A 24,500-nucleotide genomic window follows, 5' to 3' on the forward strand; every position below is an offset into this window, starting at 1 on the left:
GAGAGAGAGAGAGAGAGAGAGAGAGAGAGAGAGAGAGAGAGAGAGAGAGAGAGAGTTAACCAATTAGGTGAAACTAATTGATTTTATGGTAATCATAACACTAATTGATTTTAGGGTAACCATAACTAACCATATGATGGGGCTGCCTCTATCATATGCCAATCTCGGCCAATGATATCGGCATTCAGATGCTGCCACGCGGCTAAAATCTTTCGACATTAAAAAAAAAAAACCATGGTCTTGTGTTGGTCAATCTTCCTAACCTCACCGCCTAGAAAAGGCTTCGCCGAATTTCATCTTGTTATCCTTTGTCGTGGCTCTATTAAAAGTCATGGGCTTGATAGCAACTCCACGTGCTGCTTGAATCTTGATGTTTTGTTATATATTGCATCTAGTCGGTGAATAAACCTATTTTAATAAATTAAAAGTCCCACAAGGGCTCCTCTGCCTTCGCGCGCCTGAGTTAGAGGGTTGGCTTAAAGCCTTAAAAGATGAAGGATGTCACGACTTCGATACTCGGGTCGGGTGTATGTCTCTTACGTCAATTCAGAGAAGCTTGTGGGAAACCATTCAGGCCAGCATAATACACCTACTCGTAGAATTTTACAATGCCAACATCGAAATAAAGTCAGTCAACGTGGCACCTCCCGGCCCGTAATGGGATGTTCGAATCAAAACAGTGGTTTCGAGCACCGTTCAATGTCAAGCTCAGTTGGGCATTTACTGGGTTCCGGCACAAGTGGATGGTGCTTCGAGGTTTTTCTTTTTCTTTTTTTCCTATCGACACTCCTCAACAACTAACTCAAGGATCCACTATTGACCACTACCATCATCCTTATCCTTCTCGATTATCTGATTCAGGATCTACCAGATCACCAGCATGGCGTGAACATATGATATGGACCCACCCACCAAGGCTTGCCTTGGTGTAAAAGCATTGCGGTGCTTGGTGGAGCGTCACCGTCTACTGTGCTACCTAGTCATCGATTCATTAATGGTTCTCACTTCTGTGGCCGCTGAGACTGTTTGTTGTATTTTGGACCCACCAGCTTCTGACCCAAAGCACAAAACGCTAGGTATCTTGAAAAGGGACTTCGCTAGCGAATGCAACGTAGGGGGGTTTTCCAGGATCATGAATTCAGAAGAGCAGGTTTGCCGAGCCGAATCTGAGACCCGCCATTCATCGTCGCCTTCTTCCCAACAGCATTTGTTTTCTTATAAAGACCAGCTTCATGTATGCATCTTTGTGCTCTCGCGTCTTCGTACAAAATTTGAGGAAGAGTAGTGCATCAATTAAACGCTAACTTGATTTTTCATGGGATTTCATCTGAAATTAACGAACAAAAGGATGGCAAGCGTGAAGGAAACCAAGCCCCATTATAGAACAACGCAAAAAATGATTGAAGAACAAAGTCCTATTTTGGCCTTGCAGTTTCTGCAAAGTCCCAATTGGTTACTGGTTTTGCCCAGACCCACTTGTAGAGAGTCCAGTAACAGTAAAACAATGTAACCCAATCGAAGACCATGTCCAATATTTTAGAGGTGCCAAGTTGGACGCATATAAATCGAGGCTACAAAAGCCAGTTTAACTGCCATCTCACATAGACACACAGCAACACGGCACACCCCAATCTTGAGTAATTTTCCATTAAGAATAGTATCGAAGGAGGGGGCCATGACACTGGTAAGTTTGGGACCATCCCTAGTTCAACTCATCGAATTCAAGTCTCAGGACACGGCTACCCTCACAGTTCAACCAGGGCAAAAGCAGGAGAAACAAAGAATTTGAATTTATTGATAAAAGATCACCATTAGCAGTCGTCGGATACATCAAAAAGCCAGTTCCCCTCAGAGCTCACACCCAGCAAAGGAAAACAGAAGCATGAAACAAATCCCCAGACTATGCAACTATGAAATGAGATTATACATGACAAATGACCAAAATACCTTTTTTTTTTTTTAGAGGACAAGTGACCAAAATACTTACATACCCCAGAACCAAATGAAACATAAAAGCCCGAGGTGAGACCTTAACATCTAAAACCAAATCCGTAGCCCGTAGGCGCTCAATCATTCCTTCCTGAGGCGTCAGCTTTCTTGAGAACCAGACACAATACCAGACAAACCAGCTATGCCACCAGGACTATGATCACAATGACAAGGATAACACCAAAAATCACTAGCAGCAAGCATGTCTGCAGGAAAGCAAACATCACCATTAAAACACTCATGCTAGTTTTCCTGATTCAACAACGTCATAATCTATTTAATAGATTATTACCAGAGATGAATTTGATTTTTGAGTCTTCCCTGCTTTTGCTAATTGAGTTTTCCCTTGTGCAGTAGCTGCATAGGAGCTCTCAATGTTGGAATCTATGTCGTCTGTAAGTAGGAAAAGGAGATTCAGTTTTTTTTTCTTTCAGAAGATACTTGATAGAACAATCTGCAGTTGAAAACAGCATACCGATCATAATTCCTTGTTCATGGACAAGCACTGCCAGGTCTTTAAAGATTTCGTTCACTTCCCCTATTTGCTGTTGGATCTCTTGAATCCCCTGTTCACGTTCCTCGATGATCGCCTCATTAAACGCAATCTCATTGTCAAGCAATAGGACCTTTTGTCTAGGAACAAAAATAAACAACGATGAATAACAAGTATAGCCCTTAAAGCAGTACTAAATAAAAGGGCAAAAAGAAATAGCATATAATATATGTCCTGAAAAGATACTGTCATTTAGTATAAGGTCTGGATCTCAGGATCCAGATCCAATTCCTTTCATTTTAAACACATGCTCATTAATGTTTCATTAATGGCATGCTGTAATTTTATCATAACATGTAATGGGTATTTTCTTACCCTAGCTATTGTATCATTGTATATTTAATCAGAGAAGCAAAACTGAATCCCCTGATTAGGGATTTTTGCTGCAGCCATGTTCTCTCTCCCCATGCTCTGCTGTTGCTTGTAGATGAAGAAAGGAACCCATGATTTCTATTGGTCATAATGCTAGCACTCCTGAAATTGAAGTTTATCACCCTTGGTTGAACTCAGATCTCTTTTTTAGTATTGATAATGTATGTTCTTCTGAATGTAATCAAAGAGACGAGGGAAACGTATCTACTGTTGCGCAAAGAACTCAAGAAAGTATAATGTCGGAATCACTATTGGCCCCCGAAAGGTATAAAGGCATTGTTTACTCTCGACGTGAGAAGGAGATACCTCCCAGCTTTATGAAAAAGGTGTAAAAGATCTGACCCGATCCATGTAACTCTTTTTACATTTATCGGGTCTGGATACACTAGACCCGGACCCATACTGTAATGTAAACTTATAAACTTAAATACACAAGTTAGGTCACGATTTCACTTTATTGAAATCGTGACAGCTGTAATCGATCTCTCTCTCCGTCTCTCTCTCTCTCTTCTCTTTCTCAACGCAGGTGCAGAGGAAAACTTTCATGGTATCAGAGCCTACATCTATCTAGGGGTTGAAGAGGATTCCAAATGTGCGACAGATCAAAGGTTTGAGGATTCGTTCATCTCCCATCTTCTTTTCTTCTTCAGATTTCTTTCTTTCTACCTCCATTCCCAATCTTCATCTCTCGTTTTCTCCCTTTTTTGTTTTTTTTTCAGTCTTTTCTTTTCTTGTCACTGGATTCACGCCTCACGTGAATCCCTAAGTTGTTCACGCAGAGTTCACGTGAATCCTGGTTCACGATAACCCTGTACATCAAAGAAAGGGAAAAGCTCGTTTCACGTGAATGTCCTGTTTCACGTGAAACACTAAGATTAAGTTATAACCCACTCAAATTTTTTTTGCGTATCCCTTCTTCTCTTTTCTACGTATCTCTTCTTCTACTGGTCTGGATATCCAAGTCTGATCATGCATTTCGGGCAAACCTACAACATCAAATCTGGGATTCTAAACCCTTTTGATGTTCAGCCTGTTGTATGACAACCTCTTTTGATTCGACTCTCAGAACCCCTTTCTCGTATCATATTTCTTTTGACTGTTACGAGTGGGATCCACATTGAAAATACAGTCTGAATTTTTTCTATTCCTTTTCTCATTGCTTCCACATTGAAAATATACTCTGAATTTATTTTTCATTGCTTAAATATCCGACCTTACAAAAAAAAAAACTCAGTCTTGGAATACAGTCTGAATTTCTTATGACGGCCTCTGGTCGCCAATTTTTTGAGTTTCTCAGTCGTCAAAAAAAAAAGGGGGGGAAGACGATCATCAAACCTCTCTGGCTGCAGACTGAGCACTCGGTGGATACTCTGGTAACACAAAAAGGGGTTCCTTTTTCTTGTTAAAACTCTTCTTCATTCCTCTTCATCCAATATTTCTTCAAGTTTTCTCACTCAACTCGTTTCTGAAAAGTTAACTACCTCAAACTTCTTGATTTGGAAGAGACAAATCATTCCTTTATAAGGAGTCAAGGTCTCTTAGGTCACCTTGATAGAACCACTCCCGCTCCACTCGAATTTGTTACGAGAGAGGAAAAAGACGACAAAGGAGTAAGTTCAATTGTGTATGTCAAGAATGTAGAGTACCTCAACTGGAAAAGGAAAGATCAGTCAGTGGTTGCATATATCACTTTCACCTTGTCCCAAGAGGTCCTTGTTGCAATTCCCGACAATTGTATTGCTCTGCAACTTTGGGAAAAATTGGTTCAAACATATTCACAAGTTTCGTAGGCATGAATGGTTTTTCTCAAGAGGGAATTTCAAATGCTGAGAAAAGATTCCATGACCATCATGGAATATCTGAACAAGATGAAGACTATCACAGACCAACTTGCACTTATAGGATGCGCGGTGAGTGACAGTGATATGGTACAACAGACTCTGAGTGGATTGGGATCCGACTACAATATGATCGTCACTTCACTATTGTGTCTCCCTGTCCTTCCTACCTTTGATGAGTTGCGAGCAGAATTGATTCAGTATGAGATGACTCTGAAAGGGTTTTCTGAGGAATCTCACATTCACACAAATTCTCAAGAAGTTTTTGCCACAGAAGTGACTTATGGTAGAGGACGAGGAGGACAAGGGCGAAGTGGATACGGAGGGCGTGGTCTGCTTCCCACTCCAAGTACGTTAGCTCATGCGCAGGGATCAAGATCCATTCCTACTTGCTTCCTTTGTAATAAAAAAGGGCATATCAAAGCGAATTGTTGGCATAATCCAAAGAATAAAGGAAAGGGTCCACAGACAGAAAACAAAAGGAAGTTCTCAAATAGTGAAGAGATTAAATATCTTCTGATATCTGCCTTGTCAGAGTTGAAATTGAAGCAGAGTGATGAAGGCACTTGGTTTGTCGACTCAGGGGCAACGACTCATGTGACAGGTGATGCAGGTAAGATTTCTAATCTCATTCCTTATTTTGGAAAAAGTAAGATTGTCACTGGAGATGGATCCCACCATCTTGTTTCTCATGTTGAAAAATTTGTCATTCCCATGTCATATTCCACTCTTACTCTTTCAGACGTTCTTCATGCTCCTGACATTAAGAAAAATATTGTCTCTGTTTCCAAACTTATTGATGATAATAATGCTTCAGTTGAATTCATTCCCTTCTCTGTGCAGGTCAAGGACCTACGCACGAGGGAAACATTCGTTGATAGAAAGAGACAAGGCAATATGTATGTCTTTGAAGAAGCTCCTTGTCATGTTGTTCGCCCGGTCCACCTGAACTCAAAGCCCTCATTAGAGTCGTGTTCATCATCTTCTGCTAATGTTTTTAGTATTTCTGAATGTAATAAGTCATTCTTATGGCATAGTCGGTTAGCACATTCTGGGAGTCATTTTATTGAAAAACTTGTATCTAATAATCTCATTCCAAAAGAAAGTCTCAATAGGGATGAGAACAGTCACAAATGTTCCAGTTGTCTTTCCTGCAAGAGTCATGTATTGCCTTTTCATTCCATTAATAAGAGAGCTTCAAAACCTTTTGAGATAATCTGTTTTGATGTATGGGGACCCGCCCCAATTGCCTCTGGATCTAGAAGCAAATACTATCTAATATTTGTTGATAACTATTCTCGATACACTTGGATATATTTCATAAAAAATAAGTCGAAAGTCTTCTCTTTGTTTCAAATTTTTTTTCCCTTGTCAAAAATCAATTTTCTGAGTCCATTCAATTTTTCCAATGTGATGGAGGTGGGGAATTCTCATCCCGTGATTTTATTTCTTTTCTTCAAAATAACGGAATAGGAAGAAGGGTGTCTTGTCCTCACACCCCTCAACAAAATGAAATTGTTGAACGAAAACACAGGCTTATCGTTGAAAGTGCCATGAGTATGCTTCATGACAGCAATCTTCCCATCAACATATGGACAGAAGCTTTTCATTATGCCGTTCATGTGATAAATAGACTGTCTATGGTTGTTCTGGAAAATAAGTCTCCTTATCACTGTCTTTTTGGAACTCATCCTAGTTATTATGATCTGCATGTTTTTGGATGTGTCTGCTATATGCATATCGATCAGTCCCTGAGAAACAAGTTTCAAGACAAGGCCCAAAAGTGCAGATTTGTGGGATATGCAGATGACTACAAAGGATATAGGTGTTATGATCCCACCAACAAACGCATCAGGACGTCAAGAAATGTTGTCTTTGATGAACAAAATTTTGATCACGGAGCTGACACAACGAATATGCCAACTGAAATTTACTATCCTTGGCTGAGCTCAGAACTTTTTGCTGGCTCCAATGAAGCATGTTCCTCAGATTGTGTGCAACAAGAAGGAGAGGTGTTTGAGAACACTGGGACGTCGGGGTCACAGAAGTACCGGGCAAATACAAAGGCATTGTCTATTCTAGACAGAAACCGACAACATCAAGTCATTCAGATCATGTCTCAGTCGCCAATCCTGCGCCTTCTCATACTCTTGCAGCCAGAAAATCAAACTGCATACGACATCCTATTGACAGGTGGGTTAGTTATAACAACTTCTCCTTGGATCTTCAACTGTTTTTAACTGCCATCAATAAGGATGAAGAGCCCATCATGTATTATCAGGCAGCCGCTTCTATGAAATGGGTAGAAGCTATGAATGATGAAATGCAAGCCCTGCATGAATGTGAAACATGGGAAGTTGTTCCCAGACCACCTGACAAAAATGTTGTCGAATGCAAATGGGTCTACAAAATCAAGTACAAGCCAGATGGAACCATTGAACGATATAAGGCAGGGCTTGTAGCAAAAGGATTCACTCAAGAAGCAGGGCAAGACTATGATGAGACTTTTAGTCCGGTTGTAAGAATGGGAACGATTCGAATCATCATTTCCCTGGTTGTTGAACATGGATGGAAGTTGAGTCAGCTTGATGTAAAAAATGCATTCTTACATGGGAATTTGAAGGAGGAAGTATACATGGAACAACCCCCTGGATATCAAGAACAAAATTGTAAAACCCATGTATGCAAGCTAAAAAGAGCCATCTACGGCCTGACGCAAGCATCTCGCTCTTGGTTTGATAGTTTCTCGCTAGAGATTCAGAAACATGGATTTTCACGTTCCATGCTGGACCACTCATTATTTATTTTTAAAAGTCCGCCTGTGACCACTCTATTATTAATTTATGTCGATGATATTATCATCACAGGAAACTCTGCGGACCACATCCAAGAAATAAAAGACTTATTAGGTCAAAGGTTCAAAATGAAAGATCCTGAAGTTCTACGCTATTTCCTTGGTGTAGAAGTTGATAACCAGGCTCATGACTTGACACTCACTCAACACAAGTACACCGTAGATGTTCTCAACAAGGCAGGCATGAAAGACTGCAAACCTCTGGGAACTCCGAGTGTACTTCATCAAAAACTTAGCGCTCATGATGGAGATCTGTGTGATGACCTCACCAAGTATCGTAGCATAATAGGAATGTTACAATACCTCACATTCACTAGACCTGATATTGTTTATTCAGTCAATCAAGTGTCTCAATTTATGCATGCGCCATGTACTGGACATATGAAAGCAGTCAAGAGGATCCTTAGATATCTGAAAGGGACTTTTGGGGATGGATTGATATATTTACCACAGTCATATGGCCAAGACGAGCACGAAATTACTGTATATTGTGATGCAGACTGGGTAGGAGATCCTGACGAACGAAGATCTACATCAGGATATTGTGCCTTCATTGGAAGAAATTTAGTCTCTTGGAGCAGTAGAAAACAAAAAGCTATCGCTAGATCAAGCACTGAGGTTGAATATAGATCCATGGCTGCTACCACTGCCGAAGTCACATGGATCAGGCATCTTCTAACTGAAGTAGGAGAAAAGATCTCCCACACTACCTTGCTATGTGACAATCAAAGTGCCATCAACATGTCATTCAATCCAGTACATCACAGTCGTGCCAAGCACATTGAGATCGACCAACACTTTGTGAGACAGAAGGTTGAAGAAAAAGAGATTGAGCTTGAGTTTGTCAGCGCTGAAAGACAGGTTGCAGACATATTTACCAAAGGGTTAACCAAGGACCGCTTTTGGATGCTTAAAAGCAAGTTGTTCATGGTTCAAAACCATAATCAACTTGAGGGGGGGTGAAAAAGGTGCAAAGGATCTGACCCGATCCATGTAACTCTTTTTACATTTATCGGGTCTGGATACACCAGACCCGGACCCATACTGTAATGTAAACTTATAAACTTAAATACACAAGTTAGGTCACGATTTCACTTTACTGAAATCGTGACAGCCGTAATCGATCTCTCTCTCCCTCTCTCTCTTCCTCAACGCAGGTGCAGAGGAAAACTTTCACTTTAATCAGGAGCATAATTCTCCTTATGTTTTCACTCAATCACCTGCTCACAGAAGGTCTACCCGACCTCGGCATCCTATTGATAGGTGGGTCAGTTATGAGAACTTCACGATGGATTTTCAACTTTTCTTAACCTCTTTGGGCAAGGAAGATCAACCAACAACATTTTATCAAGCAATAAATTCTAAGAGATGGATTGAAGCTATGAACAACGAAATGAAGACTCTTCATGAGTGTGGCACTTGGGATATTGTTCCCAGACCACATAATCGGAATGTGGTTGGGTCAAAATGGGTCTATAAGATAAAGTATAAGTCAGATGGTACTATCGAGCGATATAAGGCAAGGTTGGTTGCCAAAGGATTCACACAGGAGCAAAGACAAGACTATGATGAGACCTTTAGTCCAGACGTGAAAATGGGAACTATCTGCATCATACTATCATTGGTTGTTGAGCACCAGTGGACTCTCAACCAATCGGATGTGAAGAATGTGTTTCTACATGGAACTCTGAAGGAAGAAGTATACATGGAGTAGCCCACTGGGTATGCAGAAGGGAACTCTAAAGAATACGTGTGCAGGTTAAAGAGAGTTATATATGGTCTGAAGCAGGCATCTCGATCTTGGTTTGACAGTTTCTCTCTTGAAGTAGAAAAATATGGGTTTAGTCGGTCTCTTCTTGACCATTCTCTTTTCATATTCAAATGCAAAGATATAGTTACCCTGTTATTGATATATGTTGATGATATTATCATTACAGGTAACTCTAATGAACATATTGAACATGTTAAAGAACTTTTGAATCATAGATTCAAGATGAAGGATCTTGGTAAATTGTGATACTTTCTTGGAGTAGAAGTTGACAAGACTCCTGAAGGCATGACGCTTACTCAACATAAGTATACCATTGATGTTCTTAGCAAGGCAGGTATGACAGATTGCAAGCCCCTCAGCACACCCAGTGTACTTCATCAGAAACTAAGTTGCCAAGATGGAGATTTGTATGAGGATCCTACGGGATATCGCAGGATAGTAGGAATGCTTCAATATCTTACCATCACTCGGCCTGACATTGTCTATTCTGTCAATCAGGTATCTCAGTTCATGCATGAACCACATATTGGGCATATGGAAGTCGTTAAACACATTCTTCGATATTTGAAGGGTACTATTGGAGATGGTCTTCTGTACAGAAAGAGTATGCTTGGTCATCACATGCATGAACTCCTTACTTACACAGATGCAGATTGGGCAGGAAATTAAGATGAACGTAGGTCTGTCTCAGGATACTGTGTTTTCATTGGGCTAAATCTTATCTCCTGGAGCAGTAGAAAACAAAAAGCCATAGCCAGGTCGAGCAGACAAGCTGAATATAGATCAATGGCAGCTGCTATAGCCGAAGTAACATGGATCAGACACATGTTGACAGAAGTAGGAGAATCGATTTCTAAAAGTATTCTCTCGTGTGACAATCAAAGTGCTATCAACATGTCATTCAATCCTATCTACCACAGTCGTGCCAAACATATTGAAATTGATCAACATTTTGTAAGACAAAAGGTTGAAGAGAAGGAAATTGAACCAGAATACGTGCGGACTGCTGATCAAGTTGCTGACTTGTTTACAAAATGACTTATCAAGGACAGATTTTGGATGTTAAAAGGCAAGTTGTTCATGGTCCAAAACCATGTACAACTTGAGGGCGGGTGAAAAGATATTGTCATTTAGTATAAGGTCTGGATCTCAGGATCAAGACCCAATTCCTTTCATTTTAAACACATGCTCATTAATGTTTCATTAATGGCATGTTGTAATTTTATCATAACATGTAATGGGTATTTTCGTACCCTAGCTTTTGTATAAGCAAAACTGAATACCCTGATTAGGGATTTTTGCTGCAGCCACGTTCTCTCTCCCCATGTTGTGTTGTTGCTTGTAGATGAAGAAAGGAACCCATGATTTTTATCAGTTCCCTCTAATGGGAAGACATACATGTGTGGCTTAGAACCTTCCCAGCAAATACACTATCAACACCTAGTGACAAATCTCGTCCTTGGGCAACTCTGTGAGGGAAAATCTTGTGATATTTTTAAAAATCTGACTTCTTCAGGAAAATATCGGTACATAAAAATGTAAAATATATATAGAATTTATAAAATCATATATTTAACATATAAATAATTGCAAAAAACTTAATCTGATATTTTAAATGTGATAATAACTAATCAAAATGCAATATTTCAAAATAGTCAGTTTTTAGAAAATACTACTTTTTTTAACAGCAAATATCAGCATTATATGTAACTATGTTCAATATAATTAATAATTGGCAATTCATAATAAAGGTTAAATACCGAAGCCCTCAAAACTACTAATTTATGTCACTAGTCATTGCCCTCCCTCAATTCATAGAAATTTGGTGAAAAGTTTGGATTACCTAATCAGGGTATTACACTCATGGGTTAGCGTTAGGTAGAACAGCAATTTAACACAAGGCATGGAAGTTAACCAGATGGGCAATTTGACTCAATTTTCATGCATGAATTCACTGAATAATCAAAAATATTTTGGCATGGAATAAAAGCAAGATATGGTGGTCAAATGAAAATTAACCGATAGAAAAAACAGCACACACACACACACACACACAAAGAAAAGCTTTCATTTGACATCATACATTATTTGCTCACTAAATTAGCCAATGTGAGAAGATGTATTTTTTGGAAAAGGGAAAATTTTCAATATGTGATTGGCCTTTCATACTTATATCACAGCTGGAATATAGTCAAGGAGTTAATGGGCACAAAAAAGTGAGAAAATTAAATTGAATAAAATTAAGAAAACCAGAAGCAGAAGTAGCAATGGCACAAGTACCCTACTTTGTCAAGTTAGGTACTTTTTCTAAGATTTTGAATTAATATATAACTCGTTATGGTTCATCCAGTACTATAAATGTCATAAGAAAACTACTGAGCACCAATACCTAGTAATGCATCTACACAACATATACGAAGGGAACAAAAATATATATCACCTTCTGGACTCGACAAGAAGAGTGCGTTGTTCACGAGTTTTATCCAGAGTTATATCTAGCTCACTGGATGTAAAGCTGCAAGAAATGATCGATGGTTAAGTATCAGGAAACTGTAAATAAGAAAAGGCCTGGCACAATCAAAGGCTAATGAGCAGCAGATAGTAGAGGAAAAGGACATCTAAATGATGTAGACATGCACACACAACTTCTCATTAGTAGCTTCATTTTTAATGGAATTCCAGTTGCATACATGTAGATTGAGGAACAAAGGGTTTCATATAAATATAATTTATAAATAACCAAAGTAAAAAAGAGATGCTATCACAGTCTTCGTTTGAAAATGAAGATGATAAGTTGCATGACTTTCGAGTTACCTTCAACTTCACAGACCTAAATAATAACCATTTTCTCTGGTAGATTGAAAAATATGACCGTCCTAGTTAATTATGTCAAAGACAGAAACCCCCTCCCCTGCAATTCCCCCCCTCCCTCCAAAACATACACCAACACCCCAAAAAATTAATTAGAAACAAAGAAGAGAGTTATAGGTATTGAAAAGCTAATAAGAGAAGGTGTTGAATCAGGCCTGAAAGAGCCTGGCCACCAGACCTAGATACAGCGACCAGCCGACCCACAGGCAAAAAGAGGAAAAATGAGATATATATATATATATAGAGAGAGAGAGAGAGAGGGAAAGTCGTTATTCTTTTCATTCATTCCTAATCCCTTCGATTAGTTAAAATTAGTTTACAAAAAGAACCAATCTATTTTGTCATAATTACATATTGCTACCCAAGCACATAAATATTTTCTTTTAACACTCCCCCTCAAGCTGGAGCATATATATCTATCATGCTCAGCTTGTCACAACATCGAAGAAAGCCCGCACTAGCAAGAGGTTTAGTAAAAACATCAGCAGCTTGATCCTCTGAAGCAACATCACAAGTAGAGATTTGTCCTGTCTGCACTAGATCTCGTATGTAGTGACAATCAACTTCAATGTGTTTCGTCCTCTCATGAAACACCGGATTGTTAGCAATATAGGTGGCTGCTCTGTTATCACATCTCATCACCATTGGCGTTGAGGTCTTTACCTATAGGTCTCTAAGAACTGATCGTTTTTGCCTATAAACACACATAACCCCGTAGTAGATTTTCTATCATTAATGTCTCCAGCGTAGTCAACATCAGAATAGGCAACTATATCGAGAGAGGAGCTTGGTTTGTATAGTAGTCCTTTACGTGGAGAAGATTTCAAATACCTGAGAATCATCATTGTTGTCTGCCAATGCACTTGGGTTGGTTTATCTATGAACTGACTTATCTTGCTCATAGCTAAGGAAATACCTGGTCTTGTCACTGTAATGTACAGGAGTTTACCAACTAGAGACCTGAAACTTCTACTATCCACATGTGAAGTTTAGGATCCATTGGAATGTTAGCAGGTTTGGCTCTTAACATTCCTGTTTCCTGCAATAAATTAAGTGCATACTTCCTCTGTGATAGAACTAACCCCTCACTGTTTCGAGCCACCTCTATACCCAAGAAATATCTAAGAGGACTAAGGTCTTTGGTAACAAAGTGCTTCTGAAGATGAGCCTTGGTATCTGAGATAGCCTTTGTATTGCTTCCTGTGAGGATAATATCATCCACGTACACAACCATAACCACAACACCTGTGGGAGTTTTCTTAACAAACAATGAGTGATATGATGCTGACCCATTGAAGCCAAATGCAGACATACTCTCAGACAACTTCTAAAACCACGCACATGGACTTTGCTTTAGACCATATATTGCTTTCTTTAACTTGCACACCTGGTAACACTCCCCCGAACCTCGAACCTTGTAGGTTGCTGCATATACACATTTTCGGACAAATCACCATACAAAAAGGCGTTCTTCACATCCAATTGGCATAAACTCCATCCATTATGTACAGCCACTGATATGACAATCCGAATAGTGCCAAGACGAGCCACTGGAGAAAATGTTTCAAAGAAGTCTACCTCGTACATCTGTGTGTACCCTTTTGCCACCAACCTGACTTTGTAACGTTCAATTAAGCCATATGAATTGTACTTAATGGCGTAGACCCACTTACACCCGACAATATCAGCATCGACAGGAGGAGTAACCAACTCCCAAGTATTCCGTGAAACTAAGGCATCCATCTTATCTTGCATAACTACTCTCTATTTGAGGTCTACTACTGCCTGATGGTGATTAAGCGGTAGAGATGCAGTAGATAGAGCTATGATGAACTTTTGGCAACGGTACATGACCAAGACGAAGATGCCATTGATAAGAACTGGAGGATGACTCAGACATGGTGTGCACGGCTCCAAGTGGTTGATGTAGATAGTAGACACCTTCTTTATAGCCTCCACCAATCCTCTTCCCCGTCAGCAAATCCTGAAACATGCAACACAAAGGATCAAAAATCACTCTACAATTGTGGTCATTCACAATACAGCTAACTGATAATAAATTTTGAAGAAAGGAAGGAGCATGGAGCACATTTGTTAACTAAAGTAACGGAGAGATGGAAACATTTCCTTGACCCACAATGGGTGATGAGCTCCCATCGGCAAAGACAACATTGTGATGTTCACACATGGGATCTAACTTAGAAAAAATCTTAGACGACCCACATAGGTGTCTAGAGGCACCTGAATCAATAATCCATCTACTACCTTGGTGATTTAATCCATCACCTACGCAACATCAGCAATGGGAGTAACTGCGCCAGATCTAAAAGGGCGGTGAGACATCAATTCTTCGTACTCTGCACGACTAAGAGTGACTGAATCATTGGAGGAGTCAGTGGGAGTCTTTGTATCAAACTTTGCAACTTGTTCCTTGTTCATGTTTGATGTCTGAGAAGAAGAAGGGGGTCGACCATTTTTGTCCCAACACCTGTCTTCAAGATGTCCCAATTTGGCACAGTAGGTACACTGAAGTCTACATCTTCCTCCTATGCCTCTGTCTAGACCTCTTCCACGAGTATTTAGGAAATTTCCTCTTCCATGACCCGAGGTGACTACAAGAGCAGATACTTGTGAATCAGACCGAGTCTCTGGAAGAGTGATAGCTAATCTGCTCAGACGGTTGTAGGCCTCGACAAGAGTCGGGACATCAGATCCAGACAACATCTGAACCTTGGCAACAGAAAATTCAGATGATAGCCCAGTAAGAAATCTTGCAACCATGGTTTGCTCCTGATGAGACTTCTGCTTGGTCCAACATAGGGGCATGTGTGCATTCAGCCTTTCAAAGGCAAATTTTACAAATGCATAATATTGAGCCAGTGTTTGATTTCCTTGGTGCAATTGATAAATCTCCTGCTCAACTTGCAAGATGCAGCTAACATTAGTCTCATGGGAGTACGTATCTCGAAGATTGTCCCACATTTGTTTAGCGGTAGTATTGTAAATAAGACCGCCAGCTATATGAGGCAATACATTGTTCATAATCTAAGACATAACGATCGGATGGTTCTTGTTCTAATAGAATATGCTTTTTCCGATGACCTAAAACGGACATCATAAAGGTCCGGGACCATCTTGCATAGTTAGAGTCATCTAGCTTGACAGAAGATCCATAAGAAAAAGGGTTTGCAAATGCCTTATATTCGCCAAGAAGCTCCCTTTTTAGATCAGCCATATTGATGGAGTCTCAACCAGACACCAGACAGAACTTGCACGTATACAGTCTCCCTAGAGGGGATTCTGGTCTTATCTTATCACAATCTTAACAAAAAACTTGTAGACCAACCCAGATCTGATCTGCGATAGGAAAAAAAAATCATGTCAAATCTGACTTACGGTCAGATCAGATCTGATATCCGATTTGACTCCACCATGTTAATCCACAACCAGTTCCCACGCCAGATCTGATTCCTGATCCGAATCTGCCACGAAAAAAAAATCCACGACCTTCAACAAATCAGATCTCTGCTTGATCTGATTCTTCACAACCTTCGACAGATCAGATCTCCACTCGATCTGATTCTTCACGACCTTCGACAGATCAGATCTCCACTCGATCTGATTCCACGACTTCTCTACATCAGATCTCCACTTGATCTGATCTTCTCCACGATCCACACTCCACGATCATCTTCAGCATCATCAATCAGTAGCAGAATCCCAGATGAGGGCCCGACTCTGATACCATGTTGAATCAGGCTTGAAAGAACCTGACCGCCAAACCTAGATCCAGCGACCAACCAACCCACAGGCAGAAAGAGGGAAAACGAGATAGACAGAGAGAGGGAAAGTTGTTATTCTTTTCATTCATTCCTAATCCCTTCTTAAAGGGATTAGTTAAAATTAGTTTACAAAAAGAACCAATCTATTTTGTCATAATTACATATTGCTACCCAAACACATAAATATTTTCTTTTAACAGAAGGCCCAGTAGTTTTCTCTATTATGGGTGACCTTATTTCATGGTTCAGAGAGCACTTGTGTATGTTATGCAAGTGAACAAACAGAACCATCAAATTGCAATTCCCCCCCAGCACATATGTCTGTTGCCACTAATGCTAAGGCAAAATTTCCAAATTTACTCAAAGAGCTGACAAACAGACCATGATTACCTTGAAGTTAGAACAGCTTGGGGAACAAAAGGGGTATATGCAGTTTCTCTCTCAGCGGCAAGCCTTTGGGCCTTCTGAAATTCCTTCAAAATTGTTTGAAAATCTTTTGCAAGCTTTGCATCAGCAATCTTTTTGCTAGCCTGCATGTAGCACATGGAAGCTTAGTTTCTAACGATATGAAAAGTATAACTATATGGACTTCATAAATGTGTTTAAGTATCACATAAGAAGCTTACGTTGTGACATGTATTTATGTTGATTTGATGTAACCTTTAAAGGAAGCAAAAATTACTGACTATGCTCCAAATCATAGAATTTCATGGCTGATAAAAACCAGTTATAGTTTTGCTTACACACAGAAAAGAAACATATGATGTTGATAAGACAATAAGCATATCATAGCACTAAGGGAACATGTGAAAGGCAATAAAGAAATACTCGTACTAATATTCATGAAAAGTATGGAAAGAATCAATGGCCTAGACATACCAGAGAAGTAACAAAAACAAAAAACAAAACTAACAAAACATTTGCACCTGAAGCAAAAACAAAAAATAACAAAATATGTGTACCTCTCTCTCTCTCTCTCTCTCTCTCTCTCTCTCTCTCTCTCTCTCTCTCTCTCTCTCTCCTGGCGATGGGCATCCAATGATCCACTGATGGCACAAACCTGGTGGATGCTCCACCCTAGCATTTTTCCAGCAGATTGGATAGCTGAAAAAGTTTGGCTGCTATTGTCCAGCAAGGCTGAAGGCACGTTGACTTCTTCTTGCACCTTGTCATGGGAAAAATTCAACCACAATAGTAGGTATAAGGAATGATAATTTTATTGAGAATTGAAAATCTGTGTAGTCAAGTGACGAGAGGTCACTTAACATACCAGATATACAGGATGGAAATATCATAATGCGTCAACCAAGTCTACTCCCTCTAATCACCCATCCTATCAATTGGGCAACCGACAGAAATTTGTGCTAATACTGCAGAGGCATTGCAATAATCCAGTGTGCAATGCTGGCAGACTGTATCTTCAGATCATAGCCCGACCCGACCTGATCCAGTCCAATGAACCCCGGCCCCACTTCCGGGAGACACAGTCCCCAATAACTAGTCTGATCGAAATCAAGTGTGCAGCGTCATCCATTGTTGTTTCCTTGAAGATTCTGCTGTTCCGCTCCTTCCATATGCACCTCCAGGCAGTTAATAACCAAAGCCTCCATACAAATTTCCATTTGCTGCCATGGCTATTGAGATGTGGAGCTATAATGAGATCCCTAGGAAAATGCAGTGTTTCGAGAGCCAATTGTTTGTCCTTCCAAGCGGCATCCAGCAAAGCTCAGAAATATGCACAATCCCAAAAAATATGCTGGTCATCTTCCACATGGCAACCACATAAAGAACAACGGCTTGCTAGGTTCAAACCTCACCTTTTCCTCCTCGCGTCCATAGAGAGTCTACCAAGTAATACGAACCAGTCCAATAACGAAGAGCGAGCCGGTAGGTACTGTTAAAATGTATCATTCGACAATTGTAATATTATATATATTTTATATATAAAGGATAATACATATTCATATATGGTATATATGCATATGTATTATCTTAATTATATATATAAAATATATATTTATCTATTTATAGGCATAGGGGTAGTTTAGACATTTCACAGTTTTTACGCATATTCCATTTGGAATATGTTTGTAATTTTATTTTTAATTTTCTTTTTTATTTTTCCCTTTTTTGTGGTTTGCGCCACCTAGGGAGGTTCCCCAAAGAGTCGTTGGGGAGCCCCCAACGGTCACAAATGTGACCGTTGGGGGCTCCCAACGACTCCTTTGGGAGCCCCCTTGGTGGCCCCTCTCTTGTGTTATAAATAGGGGTCTCCTCCTTTGTATTCGACACTCTTTGGAGGAGCTTACGCTCCATTGTATAGGGTTTTTACCCTCTTCTCCCTATTTTTTCAATAATATTCAACTTATGACTTTAAGTCATATTTATCCCTTTATGGGTTTATGTATTAGCACTTGATGTGCTTGTGTTGTTCCCTTAAGTGGGCATATTCGCACTTAATGTGCATGTGTATGGGTTCATTATCGAACCTAAAATATTCAAAGTCACTTTCTAACATGGTATCAGAGCAAGGTTGAGATCGAGTTGCTCTTTGGTGCATCGGGAAGCGTGGTATTCAAGAAAGTTTTTAAGAAAAATGGTGAAGTATTCATTTCTCTCTCTTTTCTAAAAGTTATTCGGTATGCATTCTATTTCTTTAAGTATTGTATGAAGAATTTAATATGTTCTTTTTTTATGTGTACTCTTTGTCATTATGTCTTTTTATAAAAATTTGAGTTACTTGATACTCTATTGAATATTTTTCATATACATACTTTTTCGTATGTTTTTCTTTGAAAAATTTTAAAATGATAACTTGTTTGGCGAAAAATTAGATATATGATTGCTCAAAACTTAATGGGTCGGTAAAGATTTATGACCGTTGGAGTCTTGAATTTATATTTTAAACCTATCTTTGTTTATAAGAATACCTTTTATATGTGCTAAGTCTTTAAAGAAAGGTATGTTAAGATTAAAATTTTTGTGAAATGTAGTTTTTCGAAAAATGCTTGGCATATATGAAAAATTTCTTAATAAGTTTTGATTCACTTCCCTAATGTGTCCTTTTTATATGAGCAACATTTAATTAAGAAAGTTTTTTTTTATATATATAATTCCGGTTGAATTAAGTCATGTTTTTTTATAAAACTTAAGAGCTTTTTGAATTTTTCCTCAATAAATGTTTAATTTTATAGATTTATGCCATAGTACAATCTTACTTTATCATAAGGTTTTTTAACAAATCTATTATTCTTCTTTGGGATTTCTCTCACTTTAGTGGAGTTTCCCCCTTCTTTGGGAATTTTTGTGTGTTTTGAGATCTCCTTAAGGAGCCTTTTTGGTCCTTATAATCTTCTTGTGAGTATATGCTCTTTTATGAAGATTTCATGGTTGTTGTGAGAAGATTGTTTGTGAGTACCTTTTCCCTTGCATAATATCCTTCAAAGATTCATTAATACTTGTAACCCTTTGTGGATCTTTTGAGATTGGTTGTGAGCATCATTTTTTAAGTTACAATAGTGGATTTCATAAGTTTTTCAAACTTCACCATCTTTATGAATGCCTATATTGGCCTAAGTTTGTTATTTGCTCATTCAAGATTATTGTCATTTAAAAATCTTGCATTGCATAAAAGTGCATCTATTATCATTTGGTATGCATTTAGTTGCACTTTATATCTATCATAGTTGAGGCTTGTTTTTGACTTTTTGATTATTCCAAATCGGTTCTTACGCATGATGTTGCTTAATATTTCATAATTGTGTTAGTTGCATAATAAGTCTTTTTTGTATAAATGACTTCTTTTGAAGATTAAGCATAATTCGTGTTTATGCAAAATTATTGTTATAAAACATATTATTGTGATTGGTTATATTGGACCTTTGATTCAATTTTTTAATCGGTCCTCTTTTCTTTGAAAAATAATTCCTAAAGTGTTTATTGCCTTTTTATGGCATTTATATTTGTCCATCACATGTTTTTTTTAATGCATCATTTGTTTGGCCTTATTATTGTTTTATTAGAGATGTTTGTTGAGGTGAGTTATGGGCACCTCGTGTTATATCATTCTAGATTGTCCACTTGCCATATTATAGATGGTGATTGAGGTGAGTTATGGGCACCTTAGGACTCTAGAATGATTTGGTATATGATCTCTAATTATGAGTGTGTCACTTATTGTTATGTCATTTTAGTTTGTCCACTTACCATATTATAGATGGTGGTTGAGGTGAGTTATGGGCACCTTGGGACTCTAGAATGATTTGGTATATGAGTGTGTCACCTGTTTAATGTTGGTCATTGATCTTATGGATGCTCTTATTTATATATAAATGTGATGGATATATGACGTTTAAAACCTTAAATGTTTTAAGGTATATTAAAATCAAGGTTTTGGGGTTATTGCCCAACCTTTTATTGTTTATGAATCATATGAGTGCATTTGCACATTTATGTTTTGTGCTTTTGTGCACAAGTGTTCTTGGTGTTTGTATATTCACACATTTTATTTCAAAATGATATTGTTATGGGTATTCTTTTTTTAAGAATATTGTTTCAAGGTTTTATTTATATGTTTGTCATTACAAGTTTTATTGCCTCAAAAGTCTTCTCCTTTTATGCCCCTTATCTAAGTGTCATCATATGTAGACAAGAATTTTATAATACCTTCGTGTGTTGGTAGCCCTTTGTTGGCTTTTGCTCTCTTGCTCTAGTAGCTGAACACACTTGTCTTGAGTGTTATTTTATGTAGACAAGGCACGTTGATTCACACCATGGTGTGTGATTTTAGTTCATGTTGGCGTTTGTGTTCTTGTTCTAGTCGCTGAGATGTATGCCCATGGTTGGCTTATTTCACTCATTTCAAGTGTCATCTTATGTAGACAAGAGATGTATTGTGTTTTAGCCCATGGTTGGCTTGTTACTCTTGTTCTAGTAGTTGAACATACTTGGTTTTAAGTATATTTTTACGTAGACAAGAGATGCTTTTGGTCCATGTTGGCGTGTATTTTCTTATTCTTGTCGTTGATGCACTCATTTCAAGTATTATTATATGTAGACAAGAGGTTCTTTTGCACACCTTTGTGTGTGTTATTTAGCCTTTAATGACATTATATTTATATTCTTGATCTAGTAGCTTATACACTTGATTTATGGGTTTTGGAGGACTAATGAGGTAGTTGCCTGTAGTGGATGAACTACTATTGAAAATTACAAAATTTCATTCATAACTTGGGTTTTTAGATAAAAGTGAATCATATCTATGATATGTTCTTAAATCAAATTGATTTTTTGCCATTTAATCTATATATTAAGTGCTTATGGTTGTTTGGCCACTTTTGTATGCAAAATGTGTTTTTTGTCAATTGAGTGAGATTTTCCTAAATGGGTAAGATTCTCTACTCAAATAACACTCTTCGTTTTGCCTCGTAAATGGATTTAAAACCTTGTGAACTCTTGTGTTTATTTTGTCTTAAGTATGCTTGGAGACTTCGTTTCTCTTGTTTGGCACTTCATTACATGTTTGAAACATGTTCATTAATGATTCCTTTACGTATTAATTCATTTCATGATAATATATGCATATGCTCTTTATGGCCTTTTAGGATCTCATTCAATAAAGTATATGTTGCTTATGCCTCTTCGTAGGATTATTGTGGTGTCCCTTAGTGGACTATTTTGTTATTCTCCCATTATGGGGTTGTGTTTGTACCTTATGAATGCATTATGCATTCTTGCAATATGTTTCTGCTCACTCTTTAAACATGATATATGATTTTGAAAACTTTGGTTTTCTAAATTTTCTTTTCATGCTAAAGTAATTATCCTATTATGCATAAATTTTGCACCTTGTTAGGAATGTTCCTTTTTGAGTAAAGTGCAAAGATATTTTTTACTTGTTATTTGTTGTTGTTCCTCAGGATCTTGAAGATAAGAGGAAAAGAAGTACCTTGGATAGATCATGGAAGGTGCTCATCGTTAAAGACATTGGAGGGAGACATTTACAATGGCATTCGTCCTGAAGGCTCTTGAAGCCTTGAGATTCTTCCTCTTGCTTTCTTCAATCTTTTCGTTCCCCCACGCAAAGCTTGAGGGGGGGTGTTAAAATGTATCATTCGACAATTGTAATATTATATATATTTTATATATATAAAGGATAATACATATTCATATATGGTATATATGCATATGTATTATCCTAATTATATATATAAAATATATATTTATCTATTTATAGGCATAGGGGTAGTTTAGACATTTCACAGTTTTTACGCATATTCCATTTGGAATATGTTTGTAATTTTATTTTTAATTTTCTTTTTTATTTTTTCCTTTTTTGTGGTTTACGCCACCTAGGGAGGCTCCCCAAAGAGTCGTTGGGGGCTCCCAACGACTCCTTTGAGAGCCCCCTTGGTGGCCCCTCTCTTGTGTTATAAATAGGGGTCTCCTCCTTTGTATTCGACACTCCTTGGAGGAGCTTATGCTCCATTGTATAGGGTTTTTACCCTCTTCTCCCTATTTTTTCAATAGTATTCAACTTATGATTTTAACTCATAATTATCCCTTTTATGGGTTTATGTATTAGCACTTGATGTGCTTGTGTTGTTCCCTTAAGTGGGCATATTCGCACTTAATGTGTATGTGTATGAGTTCATTATCGAACCTAAAATATTCAAAGTCAGTTTCTAACAGGTACCCACCCCAAAAAGCCTCAGATGATAACCATTACATGGAAGGGGCCTAGCAAGAGGAGATAAACAGCCCCGGGTGTAAATCTGCCATTACTCGATAGGCACGCAGACTATCGAGTCTTCACCAATACCTGGTACCACGTTGGTGAGCAGTGTAGCAAGCGCTGCCCGCTGTTGCTGCACCACTCGCAATGGTGATCTTCGAAACTGAAAATCCCAATCTCTCACCGAGCCCGACCAAAGTTGTTGTATTGTAAGGAATTTACCCCTCACCGCATCATAGAGGTCTCGAAATTCGTCTCTAAGCCTTTCCCTCCCACACCAAGGGACTTGCCAAAATAGAGTTGAGCCTCCATCTCCCACCACAACCTTGATCGCCGCACAAAATATTGGTAGGGCTTGCAACCACCCCTTCCATACGCTCGAACCCCTCAACCATTTGCTACAAGGCTCCCACCTCCAAGGCTGCCCATTAAGAGAGTACTTTTCTAAATAAATTCTTTCCACATTTTCATTCCTCGTGCATAGCCTGCAAAGCCATTTGGACAAGATAGCTAAATTCCATGAACTCAAATTATGAATGCCCAAACCACCATATCCAATTGGCCTAGCAATAAATGACAAAGAAACCGAGAATAAGTATTTGCCTTCCAACTTATCAGTCCAAATAAACCTTCGGATAACGGATATCAAGCATTTCTTCACCTTTTTTGGAATCTTAAAAACTTTAAAAAAATGTAATAGCATGGGCATGATATTGAATCTCAGCATATACACACTACCAAGCTTCGATAGAATCCATGCCCCACAATTTTACACCTTTGTTCTAACCCGATCCTCCACCCCATGCCAATGCGATTCCCTTGACACCCCCAAATGCAATGGGAGTCCAAGGTAGTTCAACGGTAATGTGTCTGGTTGACAATTAAAGATCGTTGTAGCCCTCGCTTGTAATTCTCCCGAATGAACACCATGATCCTCGATTTAATTTCATTCATTCTCAAACCAGAAATGTCCGCAAAGCACTGTTAAAATATATGTAATCACACACACACACACACACACATATATATATATATATATATAAATACCGGATAGGGGTATTTTCATCATTTTTTATTTTTATTTTTTCTTAAAAAATATTTTTTGTTTGACATTGGGGGTCCCACATAGGATCGTTGGGGGCTCCCAACAACCCCAAGCCCCCAATGGCCCCCCTTCTTTTGTCTTTTAGCCTCTCCCTTTTGCCTACTTTTTGTGTATAAATAGGGGACTCTCCCCTTGTATTTGTTAATGCTTTTAGAGCTCCTCTCTAATAAAGCTCATATTCTTTTATGTGTGTTTCCTTGAAGGCTTGTTGTATTGTCCCATAGCGGACTTCTATCTTGTTCTCTCTCTCTTGTTCATTGTAGGACATTGTGAATGCTTTAAGCATTTGTTATATTTTCGCATAATTCATTACAAGCACCTTAACACACCCAAAGTGTCAAAAAATTTAATTCGGATGTTCCCCCAAAAATGAGTAAATCATCCACAAATAGAAGGTGAGAAATGATCACACTCCGCGAAGTCTTACACCCCCGAAACAGCCCACAATGTAACGACCCAAATCCAGACCCTTTAAAAATGCGGAACATTTTTTTTCTAAGAGTTGCGGAAAACTTCCCAGAGACCTGGGGTCCCTACAGTTCCAATTTCAGTTGGATAACCACACACCACAAACCAACTTACATTTATCATTCATAACCAATCAACTGAACTCTTTTATTAATGAATCAATA

The 24,500-nt window shown here is 38.5% G+C and overlaps 1 protein-coding gene across 1 annotated transcript in view; it reads right to left on the minus strand.

Moving 5' to 3' along the window:
* Positions 1–1,947: 1,947 nt before the first annotated feature.
* The window catches only part of LOC149834786 (syntaxin-22-like), a 77,442-nt gene continuing 54,889 nt past the window's right edge, over positions 1,948–24,500 (minus strand). Inside the window, exons 3-7 of the mRNA XM_090011552.1 lie at positions 16,421–16,560; positions 11,818–11,892; positions 2,465–2,622; positions 2,282–2,382; positions 1,948–2,195 (exon numbers count right to left, since the gene is read on the minus strand). Of these exons, the coding sequence (XP_089867678.1) occupies positions 2,130–2,195; positions 2,282–2,382; positions 2,465–2,622; positions 11,818–11,892; positions 16,421–16,560 (540 nt within the window). The 3' untranslated portion in view covers positions 1,948–2,129. The remainder of the gene's footprint in view (positions 2,196–2,281; positions 2,383–2,464; positions 2,623–11,817; positions 11,893–16,420; positions 16,561–24,500) is intronic.

Source organism: Nuphar pumila, chromosome 6 (genome assembly GCF_984573655.1).
Source record: "Nuphar pumila chromosome 6, dmNupPumi1.hap1.1, whole genome shotgun sequence".
Classification (NCBI taxonomy): Eukaryota; Viridiplantae; Streptophyta; class Magnoliopsida; order Nymphaeales; family Nymphaeaceae; genus Nuphar; species Nuphar pumila.